General features: G+C 40.1%; 1 protein-coding gene across 1 annotated transcript in view; it reads left to right on the forward strand.

Annotated features, from left to right (window-relative positions):
• Positions 1–1442: 1442 nt before the first annotated feature.
• Positions 1443–13132, forward strand: part of LOC125295172 (butyrophilin subfamily 3 member A3-like) — a 19109-nt gene continuing 7419 nt past the window's right edge. The window contains exons 1-13 of the mRNA XM_048244416.1: positions 1443–1520; positions 1978–2037; positions 2830–3171; positions 3473–3628; positions 3837–3998; positions 6716–6796; positions 6919–6954; positions 11106–11135; positions 11263–11283; positions 11383–11439; positions 11521–11571; positions 11649–11675; positions 11762–12397. Coding sequence (XP_048100373.1) covers positions 1484–1520; positions 1978–2037; positions 2830–3171; positions 3473–3628; positions 3837–3998; positions 6716–6796; positions 6919–6954; positions 11106–11135; positions 11263–11283; positions 11383–11439; positions 11521–11571; positions 11649–11675; positions 11762–12397 — 1696 coding nt within the window. The 5' untranslated portion in view covers positions 1443–1483. The remainder of the gene's footprint in view (positions 1521–1977; positions 2038–2829; positions 3172–3472; positions 3629–3836; positions 3999–6715; positions 6797–6918; positions 6955–11105; positions 11136–11262; positions 11284–11382; positions 11440–11520; positions 11572–11648; positions 11676–11761; positions 12398–13132) is intronic.

Raw genomic sequence — 13132 nt, forward strand, 5'->3', positions numbered from 1 at the left:
AGAAAGAAACAGGACTGCTGTTGTTTTTGAAGCACAACAGTAATGCTGAGACTGCATACCACAAAAAAAAACATCCCAGGACTAGATTGATACATATAAACTGCCATATCTTAAGACTGAATTCTGAGGGAATAGCATGTTATGTACTGATAAATGTGAGTAACACATGCCGTATGAGACTCCATCTCAACTGGCTCATACAGGAGCCTGTTAAATATTAATGATGAACTTTTTATAAGGAGTTCCGCTTGTGCACCTTGAGCTGAGTTTGAGCTCAATTGACTACAGTATTAATACTATATTGCATAGACTCTTTTGACTGTTGAACATTATCACATATGTGATGCAATCTGGGAAAACCCTTCAAATGGTGCAATTTTACCAACTTAAGATTCTGACACCATCCTAGCAACATGCAAGATTCTGGGAGGGTGGTATCCCTGATTTTGCTATTGGGGACAGTGTCCAGAATGTTGCCAGGATGGTATCAGAATCTTAAGTTTGTGAAATTTCACCAGAGAGGGTTGAAACGGAGCAAAAATCAAGGATTTTGAGTGTACCATGTGAAGGGTTTTCCTAGATCGCATCACAATAACGAGACTCTTTAGATAACAAGCCGAGGCCAGAGAAGGGTTCCGGTGCTTGAGCCAACTATCCCCATGAGCCAACTATCATTGGCCTTCAACGTCAACGTGAGCGTGACAGGAACAACATGAACGTGCAGAATGAACTCAACCAGACAATGAAGACAATAGTTTATGTTCTAAGTTCTTTTTTATTTATTCAACAAATAAATATTATCAGTTCACGGACCACATCTCTCAGACCATCTTTTACGCATCAGGAAACCCAAACACCGGTATTCCCCAGAAGTGGTGAGACGAACAATAAGAATTGTCACTAGCAAACACAAAGTTTTTGCCACTTTAAAACTGAAAGTAATATGTCACCTATTATATCAGGTAGGCTACGTTTGTCACACACTGCAGTGAGCACTGAATGACCTGCTGCAGTATACAGGAAAAAGATAAACGGAAGGACTCCTTGCTTTAGTACTAAATATTGAGCCCTACTTTAAGGTAAGACTTAAATTAGGCTACATTTGTTAATCATGCGTTGTAATTCAGCTACCGTAGGGTAATTAAGCACGAAAGATTACTACATAAAAGGAGTGTTTAGTGGATCGGATCTTGCCGTTACGGCCCATGCAGTTTATTCTTTACGTGAAAGTAACAAGTGAAGAACTTATAATTCTTGGACTTGGTGTCCTGCTCTAAGAGTAACATTTATTGAAGGGACATTGTCCTCATTGTTCTTTCTCTGGGCATGTATCTCTCTCTCTCTCTGTGTGTGTGTGTGCGTGAATGTGTGTGTGTGTATTTGGGTGTGAGAGAGCAGTGATTATAGTGCTTACTTGTTCTGTCCTTGTTCATACATTTCACTGATTGACTGCCGCCGACGATTGGTAATAAAACAAAAAAACATGGGATTCAAATTAGAATGCTTTCAGTGGAAAAGGGGTATGACTTTTTAACAAGTTAGTTGTGTGTGTGTTTGTGTGTGTGTGTCATAGAGGCAACTTGCACTGAAATGACAATCAACATGCAACACAGACTTACTGTGTTCACAAATTGTTATGCAGGACGCATTGTTTCTGGGTATTTACCGGAAATTAATAATGTATCTTACCATTTCAATACTTTGTTATTACAATAAAGTAGGCCTAATTCCTCTCCCTGGCCTCCCAGAATGTCTGTTATTGATTCACAAATTATTGTTTAGAAATTACTTAGACACTATTAACTAGTACAGTAGTGTGGTTCCATGATTTTACCCTCTGAAAATAAAATTGCCCTCTTTTTACTGATCTATAAGGTGCTACCAATGACACTGTATGTAGATTTTAATGACCTTATACAAGTTCTTGATTACTTGAATATTGCATTGAATTGATGAATAATCTACTTTATCTCATAGCTATGGCAGTAACCTGGATGTGTCTCATTGTGCTTGCCACATGCAGAGAAACCACTGCAGGTAAGAGTGCTCCATATGATTCTATGGCTGCTTTAGGAATGATGCTTGATTTGATTACAGATTTATTCATGCCATTACATCTTTTGTCCAATCATTGTTTTAGTTAATTTCAAATAACTACATATAATTGTTCTTAGATACCTAAAACACTGACAAACAACATTGCAGCATTGGATTTCCAGACGACCAGCTTGTTATCTGTACTCCTACATATGTAAAGAGTTGCCGTTTATGTTTCACATATTACTTACAGATCAAGGGAAATAGCCAAAATGTTCAAGTTTATCAAACTTGTACTGCTGCTAGTTATTGTGATACAACCTGAGTGCAACAATGAATTGAAACAAAACGCTTTTTTGTAAAAAAACAAACAGTGAATTTAGTAAAATCTGCAAACATTTTTTGTAAAACGTTCTAGGTTTCATGGTTATTGGGAAAAGGTATTGCATGGTTTTCTTTTCCTGCATTGATAGGTCCTTCCTGTTGCATGAGAGTCAGAGTCAATCGATTTGTCAAAGAATTTTGAAAAGTGAAAGTAATATAGACGTCCCACAAGTCAGATTTGCTCCAATGTGTAGGTTGGGTTCATCCTTCCACTATGATACACATTTTCAGGACATTTCACAAAAACTGGGCCAGGATTTTTTGCATAATCCTTCTGATAAACTAATCAACAACCCAACGGGCCAACAGACAGGGCTGAAAACAATCCCTCCTTGGCAGAGGTAATAATCATGGCAAGCTCTGCTGATCTAAGATATGTGTTGTGATCAATTTTCTCCTCTGTGTCAGATGGATTTGCAGTGCAAACTCCACAGAAGTCCGTCTCAGCTCAGCACGGAGCCTCCGTCACTCTGCCCTGTGGAATCTCTCCAGCCACCAGTGCAGTGGATCTGGAGTTGCGCTGGCACCGACCCGATGGGTTCAACACCCCGGTTCTGTTCTACAGGAACAAAGCGGTACAGCCTGTAGAACCTCAGTACAGGGGCAGAGTGTCTCTGATAGGGCACCTGGAGAAGGGGAACGTGTCCCTGAGACTGGAGAACCTCACGCTGGCAGACAGAGGAGAGTATGTGTGCTACATCAAGAGTCCTGTATGGTATGACACAGCTACAGTAAACCTGACTGTAAGAGGTGAGTGATTTATATACAGAATTATTTTTATACAGAACAGGTCCTGACTGCAGACGATGTATCAGTTACAGTAGGCAAAGTTAGGAAGTGTTAGAGAAAGGGAAAGTGAAGGTTATGCAAAGTAGAATGTAATGTTAGGAATCTCTAACCAATGATTTCAAAGTTAACGCAAAGTCTACACTCAATCAATGTGAAACAAAATAGTGAGTCTGGTGAAACCAGGCTACATTGAATTGCTTCCCTGTATAAATGCCCTATAAAAATAAACTTGCATTGGCTTGCTTCTTTATGTCTGTATTAGTCATGGGGTCTGCACTGGACCTCTCTATAGCTGAGACAGGTGAAGGACAGGTAAATGTCACCTGTGCATCAGGTGGTTGGTGCCCAGAGCCTGAGCTCACCTGGACAGATGGAGAGGGGAGAGTTCTATCTGCACACCTCAGAGAGCTTTCTGCAGGTAATCAGTGATCACACATACTAATAGCCATTCGTCTTAGCTGATGAAGGTGTAGGGGTATTATTTTGTCCCAGTAGGCACTGAAACCTGCTAAATGCCATATTTGTGATTTCACTGAAATTGTGGTGTGACTTCCTGATACACACATGATAATGAGTGAAGTGGGATGTAGAGTAAATGTGTTTGCCACTCTTCATTTCTTTCCCAGATGATGCTGGTTTGGTGGGAGTGAGTTCCTGGCTGCTCTACTCTTCCTCTGAGTCAGAGTGGCTCTCCTGCTCTGTGGGTGTGTCTGATCAGGAGAGGAGAGAGGGTCGGATCTTACCGTACATTTCCAGAGGACAGACTACAGACAGAACAGGCCAGTCTGGTAGGTGTAGATTACATGATCTAAATGTCCTAATGTTGTTCTACGGCTTCGGACAGACAACAGACACAAAACAGAACACAACCCCATCCGGTATATTCTTAAAGGAGAAGTTCGGTGTGATATTGACCCAAAATGTGTTGAAACATGATACCGAGTGTGAACTTTTGTCTCATAGCTCATCTCGGCTTGTCTCCTGCACTCTGAAATCTGGCGCTAGTTAGCCGATGCTACCAACAGGTTTTCAATGGGGGTGCCTCGGGCATCGGGCTAGCCATGCAAATAAATCACTGTTTTACACCATTTACGAGGGTCAAAGTAGCTCCACACTTCATTGGTAGACTTCCGAGGGCCCTGACATTTAAAATGAGACATTGAGAACTTTGAAAAAGCACTGGTAGTTGATTTACAAGATGATTTATACAGACAGTACCTTCAGGAAGTTTACCGTTCTCCGCCATCTTGAATTTAGTCACGATAAGTCGAGCAAGTTGTACGAACAGGTATGATAAGGGATCAGATTCCAAAAATAATTCCGTGGAAATGCATGGATTCCAGTTATTTTTGGAATCTATTAACTCCAGGAAAGTCTGTCTATGTCTGTTTGTCCGTTCTTCACATATATCTCTTGATCCATTAGTCCGACCGACTTTGTGAGTGAGTGCACTGTCGAGTAAGATGTGTGGATGTTAAATAAAGCTAACATTAAATGACATCATGTCTGACCTCAACAATATAAAGACCCTCTTCCTGCTGGCATAAAAACATTCACACAAAATATGACCTCAACATGCCAACTGACACCAGAATGAAGTGTTTGTTTAAAATAATGCATTTGTAAAATGCCACTCCTAAGCAGACAAAGCTCTAGGACTTAGAATAGACAAGCGGCAATTCCAATAGCGCCCTGAATTTAACAATAGTTTCAGAATGTCACCACTTTGAGTATGTAAAGATGGGGCTAAAGGATACAAAAGGAACAGAGTTGCAAGGATTTCATACAATCAATAATCACTCCACAAAATTGTGTTTATCTTCTTTGTCATCAAGCACTTGAAATAAACCAACCAAAATCCACTTTTCTCAGTTTTCTTATCTAGTAATTTGAATGTTGCATTCGAAAGGGGAGGCAAAGAAAATACACACTGTTGAGTAGTATATTTTTCTTAAAAGTTCTTATAAGATAAGATTATATTCTTATTTTTCTTATAAGTCTCTTAAATGTTCTAAAAAGCCTTTCAGTGTCAATGATGTCATTAATTAGCACAATGCTAGCGTGTTATGGGCAGCAACGACCCAACCTGTAAGAAACCGAAAGGACATAAGTACTCGTTCATTCATCTTTCGACCTATAACCCATGTTGAACTTGTAAAAACTACAATCAAATCTCAGATTTCTCAACGACAATCAGGTAAAAGAGACAAATTTAGCCGTCTAGCTCCATAGACTCCTATTCATTTTACACCGATGGTGATTGCCCCCAGTGGAACTCTGGTGGAACTGCAACCAAAATTCAGTACAATGGGACTTAATAGAGAGTGGCCAGGCTCTAGACGGGCTCTGGTGCTGTGCAGTGCTAGAGACGCATCCCATCCACTTTACATGGGCTTAGGTCATCCGTTGCCGAACTGGCATTCGTTGACGGACCGCAACTGTGTGTGGGAGACGGCTCCCGGTGGTGATCCTCTAGTACTACACGACATTTTGTCGTGTCGCATTCCACTCTATTCCTATGGGTGACGTCAAGCGACTTTAACGCGCCCGCAAAGCATTCCGGGAAGGCGGCGCTGCATTTGAAAAAATTTTGCATGACAAAAAGCTGACCGTTGCCCATCTTTATGCAAATTAATCTGTTGAACGCGACGCGACTATCCAATGAAAGCACAAAGGTTGTAGGTCCTTTGTTCTACCACAACGGTGCCTGTGAAACTTTGGTTCCGCTTACAAGGCACATTAATGTTTTAACGATCTCTTCCATGACCACCTAGTAGTCCATAAAACAAAGAAAGTATTTGGAGAATGTTTCTGGTGAGGATTTGAGATTGCATTGAGTAGTTTTAATAAAACAACATTTCGAAATGGCTTGCATAGTTTGGATAGGCTATTAATGTGTTGTACTGTATACTGTTAAGTACATGCCTAACTTGGTGGTCCATTTGTGAGAAACACTTAAGACAAGTTAAAATGAACTGACTATGAGCTGCAAACTGACATTTTAAACTAAACGCCCACACGCGACTGAACGAGGAGAGGCAGCACGACACCACACATATGTGGTGTAGTACTAGTGGATCAGCACCGTCCCACACACAGTTGCGTTCCATCAACGCATGCCAGTGGGTGTTCCCGACGGTAGCTATGTAAATGACTTGAAGTATAACCGTAATTTGATTGGCTGGTGCTTTCTGTTGTTGTCCGTCGGTACAGCAAAAGTGGAACTTTTCAACGCAAGCGACGGGAGCAACGGGACACAATGGACCCATAATTCAGTTCGGCAACGGATGACGTTATCCCATGTAAAGTGGACTGGATGCGTCTCCAGCACTGCATCGCAGCTGTGTGTGGGAGCCATAAGAGTCGTGCTAGCAGTGTGGCCACTTTTAAACACTTAACTTCTGAAAAGTTTGATGCTGGCTGAAGGATTTAGAATCAGTGAATGACACCATATTAAATGTGTTCAACATGGTATCCATAAATAGTGTTCTTATTGTTGTGTCAGGTGGTTGGATTGCTGCCTTCGTTATCACTCTCCTGCTCTTGTTGACACTACTGATTGGGATGTTTATCCTGTACAGAAAAGGTAAATCATTGATCTTATTTATTGTTGTGATTATACTGTGTAATGACACACATATCTATGGGAAGGTGAAAAAGATATGCCCCAGTGACCCCTTTTGCTTAATTATATCTTCAATCCTTCAGGTTTAATCCAGTATCCTGTGACTTCAACACCACCAGGTACACATTTTTACATCCCTCTCCCTATGCTACAGACCTTTTATTTATTTTATTATTTCATCACACGTCAAAACACACACACACACACACACACACAAACACATATCTGACTTTCTCCAACTTTTGCACATCTCCTTAGAACTTTTTATTTATTATTTTTGATTTCTCCTCCATCTATCTACCCATGTCCTTGATTGCCTAGCCTTTCTGCCCCCGACACCCCCATCCCCAACACACACACAAAATACACACAGTTACATCATCACTGCCATCAACTCGCATACATACAGCACACTGCTTGCTACAGTAAGCCTCCTCTACATACTTGCTGCACACTGCCCCCCCCCCCCTCCCTACATACACAGCACATTGTCTTCAGGATCTTCTCCAACACACATCCTCTACATACTTACAGCACACTGCCCCCACCTACCCACACACACACTACACACACACACACACAGTCACTGCTCCACTCCCCTCCCGCCCACACACACATCTTCACTGTCATCACTCACATACATCATACATACAGTACTCTGCTTGCAATAGTAAGTCCCTTCACCTGCAGTACACTACCCCCCCCCCTCCCTACACAGCACATTATTTCATCAGGAAGCTTCTCCAACACACATCCCCAACATACTTACAGCACACTGCCCCCCATACACAGCACATTGTCTCATGAGGAAGCTTCTCCAACACACATATTGCACACTGCCCTCTCCCCACATACACAGCACACTATCCCATCTCCCTGTCATCCCCCAACACACACACCAAGACCCCTGGCAGTTGGGTTAGCCCCTTGAGCCATGGATTTGCCCAAGGTTTCTTCCTTGGTAAGGGAGTTTTTCCTTGCCCCTGTTGCTCTTGGGTGCTCCTTGTTGGTGCCCCCCCCCCAATCCCAATCCTCCCCCATCTTTCTTATGCAGCCCTTGCCACTTAACAGCCACTAGTGTGTCTTGCATTTGTATAGTTGTATAGTAGCAACAAAATGTTTCAGTAACATGAACATTGATGATAGCATTGCTGATGTGGCAAGACTAGCTCAAGTGGTTAAGCAGCAGGCGATCATGTGAGAGACCAGGGTTCAATTCCTTAGAAGTGCATGAAGTTTTTTTCTTGAGCTTTTAATTACTTTTGAAACCATGTGCAGTTAATGTGTGCAGTTAATGTGTACAATCTTTTGTTTTTCAGTTATTAATCAGAAAAGCGCGACTGAATGGATACATATATGTCTGTGGTTGCCTAGCAACAATAAACAAAGAATAATATTAAAATCGATCCCTTGAATCTTTGGTGTGGATCACTAAGAGTGAGGGTTTCCCATGGGGCATGGGGTTTCCCTGTTATTATTAAAAAACATTTTGACAGAATATGAGATGCATACTGCAGGCTCTGCTTTACCATCTATACTGAAGTACCGTTGCAGAGCAGTGTGTCACTTTAGCCACTAGGGGCATCCATCAGGACCTGATCGCGAGGCTATGAACAGTAAATTTACATTTAGACTGGGTGGGATTCTTACATAATACCCAATAGGAGTCTTCTACCCACCCTCTCATTAGAATTTGCATAATAACCATTTCAGGCACTAGTTAACTAGTGAGCTGCTTCACTGCCACACATGCAAACTAGTGAGACTTCAATTGTTCCACTAGTTAACTAGTGGACAAAAACGGTCAGCTTTTTTCTCTTTTTAGGTGTAACTAGTTAACTAGAGAACAAAATATACATGCCACTAGTTAACTAGTAAGGCCTACAACACCCTCACTAGTAAACTAGAGGGTATTTTTGCCTTTACATGTTAACAAGTGACCATTTTGGCATCTCACTAGTTAACTAGTGGGGCTGAAATAGCCTTCACCAGTTAACTAGTGGGCGTTTTGGAGCACACTAGTAAACTAGTGACACTTTTTGCACCTCACTAGTTAACTAGTCGAATGGAAATTGCCATCACTAGTTTACTAGTGGGTGTTTTGGTGCACACTAGTAAACTAGTGACACTTTTTAGACCTCACTAGTTAACTAGTGGGCATTTGTGTCTTAACTAGTTAACTAGTGAGCAGTTCTGCCTTCACTAGTTTACATGTAAGTGTCACATTGAAGCCACTAGTTTACTAGTTAAAGTTCCTTTGGCCAGCATGTTAACTTGTGTGCCACATGCAAATGTTGTGGATGGGATTTTGTGAAATTCTGCAGTGTGATTGGTTGTCATGTTCTATTTGGACATAGGGAGCCAATTAGAAAGCCTCAATTTCCAGAGTTCTCCGCCTCCTAATTTTAATTCTGCGCCACTAGCTGACTAGTGTGAATTTAGGCTTCAGCTAGTTTACTAGTATACATTTATGACCTCACTAGTTAACTAGTTTGGACAAAGGATGCATCAACTAGTTAACTACCTGCTGCCATCACCTAGATAGCTAGTAAGCCATTTATGGTTTAATAGTTAACTAGTGACATTGAACTACTCCAACTAGTTAACTGGTGAGGAGTTTTGCCTTCACTAGTAAACATGTGCACATTTTTGGCTGTCACTAGTTAACTAGTGAGACCCAAAAGCCTTCAACTAGATGACTACTAGTTAACTAGTGGACATTTCTGGCTCTCACTAGTTAACTAGTGAAGCTAATATGTGTTCACTAGTTAACTAGTGGGCATTTATGCTGTCACTAGTTAACTAGTGTGCACAAACATGGCTCACTAGTTAACTAGTTGACAAAAATGGCTTGCATGTTGGCCTGATATCAAGATATCAGAATAAATGCCCAAGCGGCTGGCCAAATTACATAGAAGTTAACAAGTGTGAATTTGACATTCAGTAGTCAGCTAGTAAACATTTTTGTACCTTACTAGTTGACTAGTAAAATATAGAAGTCTTTAAACTAGTTAACTAGTGCACATTCCAGTGTCCACTAGTTAACTAGTGAACATGCTGAGCATTACTAGTTAACTAGTAAGATATGAAACAAATGAACTAGTTAACTAGAGAGAATTTGGGCCTTACTAGTTAACTAGTGAGCATTTTGGCTGTCACTAGTTAACTAGTTCACACAGAAATGGCTCACTAGTTAACTAGTGGACAGAAATGGCTTGCATGTACCTGACAATTATGCCTGATATCAAGATATCTGAATAAATGCTCAATCGGCTTGCCATATGACACTGTCATGAACGTGTTATAAACAAGTCATTGCGTTTATGATATAGCAGCTTCTGTTATTAAGTGACATTCAGTTTTTGTCATAACAAGTTAGGGTTAGGTTTAGGGTTAGGGTTAGGTTTCATGTGTCATGACCGTGTCATGTGTTCATGACAGTGTCATGACACTCTTATGTCGATACTGTCAAGTAAAGTGTTACAATATATTTTCATAAATAATCATGGCATAAATAACGCCTAAATCACACCAGTCTCTCACACATAAATCTCAATGAGCAAATAATACACACAGCACTGCAAACGTGAAACAAGGCAGATTGGGGCAAAGGAAACCCCTTACGATATGGCATACAAACACAATTAAAACCGCATACTTAGATACATAATATAAGCAACAGCAGAAAACATCTACATTTACGCAGGCGGGAAGTGCGAGGGTTGGGAAAATGTGCTGCCTGCCACCTCTTCAACTAGCCTACAGCGGCACTAATTATTAGGCTAAATGATCTGCGCTAGGCTACACACAATGATATCCAACTTCATAGCTCATCAACTCAGCGTTAATGCCGTGCTCGTGGCGTGCTCTCCCGACTCACACATTTCCCAGACAAAGCTGGCGCCTGCCACCTGAATCTTCAGTCCTTCTAAAAGGCGTTCATCAACACACCTCCCACACACGCCGGTGGCGTCATGGCGTAGCGTTCATTAATTTTAACAAAGGAAGAGTTGTTCAATCATAAAACCTGGACACAATGACAGTACACAAAATTAGGACACTCATGTCAAAAATGAAAATAATAAAACAATATCAAAATCATATCACCACAACAAAACAACCTTCCACTAGACGCCTTTTACAAGTAAATGAGTGTTTATAATGATAAAAGAGTTTACAGGGATTTGTGGAAACACTTCTAAACAAATAGTGTAGTTTTACATTATATTATAAATAAATGTGTGTGTTTCTCTATCTGTTTTGACTGAAGATGGAGAGAGGCCCACATGTGCTGGGGCAGGTACTATTGATGTTGTTCTGTTCTTGTTTGTGTATTTGTTGCTGTTATTACTCAACATTTGGAATGTGCAGTTATGTGCATGTCACAATCCAACTGTTTATCCAATAATTTGATCTTTTCCTTGCAGAAGAGTCTTTACCACTTAAAGGTATTTAATCTTAAACCATTGTGCGGTGGATATAACTTGTCTGCTTCAACAAAACATTACTGAGTTGTCACCGCAACATCACTCTTCTGATTTTAAAAGATAAAATGGAAGGGAAGCTGAAAACTGCAGACAAAGAAACAAACACAGCAGTGACAGGTAAATACCCACCAAGTTTATTTCAAATGTATGCGGCATTACATTACATTACATCTTTACAAATATCTCTTTCATACCCAGAATGGGCAGAGAAGGACACAAACACGAATGATTCCATCCTTCTGACACCAGGTATCATCTGACTATTTAACTGTTTAGTTAATACATGAATTGAAATTCAAAAAGTAAATGTTGGTTTTACATTTCAGAATGGGACTTATTGAAATCACATACAGGTAAATTCCTCTGTATGACCATTTCAGTTTAAATATATTGAGAATACAGTATGTGTATATTATTATCACTGTGTTACTTGTTTCAGTTAAGAACATCAGTCTGGACAATAGCACTGTCCCTCCTTTTCTGGAGGTGAGAGATTTAAAAAGAAACACAGAAGTGACGTGTCCTGATCCTCTGAAAGCCCAGGGCCATGGGAACAAGTTTCCCCATGTTCTGTGTAAGGAGAAATTCAGATCAGGAAAGCACTGCTGGGGGGTGAAGATTTGGGAAGAAGGAAAAAATATTGAAGCTAAGATTGACTCTGACAAAATAATTCAACAGAAGCAGTCGTGGTATGTGGGGGTGTGCAGTGACACAGCAGAAGCCCGAACACACAGAGTCCCTTTAACCCAAAAGAATGGCTTCTGGGTTCTTCAGTATGAGAAAGGAACTGGACTCTTTGCCAACTCTGACCCTCCAACTCCAGTGCAGGTGGCAACAATGTTTAGAAGGCTGGGAATGTTTCTGGACTGTGACAAACACACTCTGTCCTTTTACAATGTGGACACTAAATTACACTTGTGCACCTTTGAGAATGTGAGAGCTGCCAATGTCAACCCTAAATCACAGTGCACCTCTAAGAATGAGAGACCTCCCAACAGCCTGATTCCTCTGATTAGTCCTGGAGTCAGAGACTCTTTGGTCATGAAGATACGTGCAGATGTGGATAAACTAAAGGGCAAAGAAAACAAAGCAAAATCGAAAGCGAAATGAGTCAAAGGACAACTTGCCTCATATTCCCATTTTCTACTTTATTTCAACAGTTTATAATACAAACTCTTAAACATTATATAAACAATACTTGTCATTAGTGATGTATTATGAGAACTTTCCATTTGGTATAGAAATGTCATTTTCTACAGCACTGATTATTGAGATAAGGGACAAAAGTACTTTTGAAAAGTGACAAACAAAAAATCAATACTAAATTAATTTGAATTGGATATCTTCATAAACATAGGTCTCATCTATCATGCCTGAAAAGGAACAGGATTTTATTTAACCACTTTTTAAAAAAATTGACATTTACTGACTTAGTAACTTGTCATTTGTCAACTCCGTCTGACACATGAAAATATGTTGTTGTTTTTTGTGTGTGTTTGATATATTCAACAACACTGTAAAGTCTTTAAGTGTGTAGAAATGGTGTGCCTTAGTAAGGTTTAGTGATACATTGCATTGTATACACTTTTAATATCATTTTACATTGTTTTGGAATGAGACATTTTAAATTACCTTAATTTAGTTTACCATTTTATAATTTTTAATATACAATAAGTGGTTTTGTGCACACAAGACACTGATGCATGTAGATAAGTTGATGTTTTAAATGTACTGTATTAAACACAATATTGAACAAAGAAATACATTTTTTTATAAAAATGAAAACCTCCATTTTCTGGTGTTGACACAC

The sequence above is a fragment of the Alosa alosa genome, chromosome 1, assembly GCF_017589495.1.
Source record: "Alosa alosa isolate M-15738 ecotype Scorff River chromosome 1, AALO_Geno_1.1, whole genome shotgun sequence".
NCBI lineage: Eukaryota > Metazoa > Chordata > Actinopteri > Clupeiformes > Clupeidae > Alosa > Alosa alosa.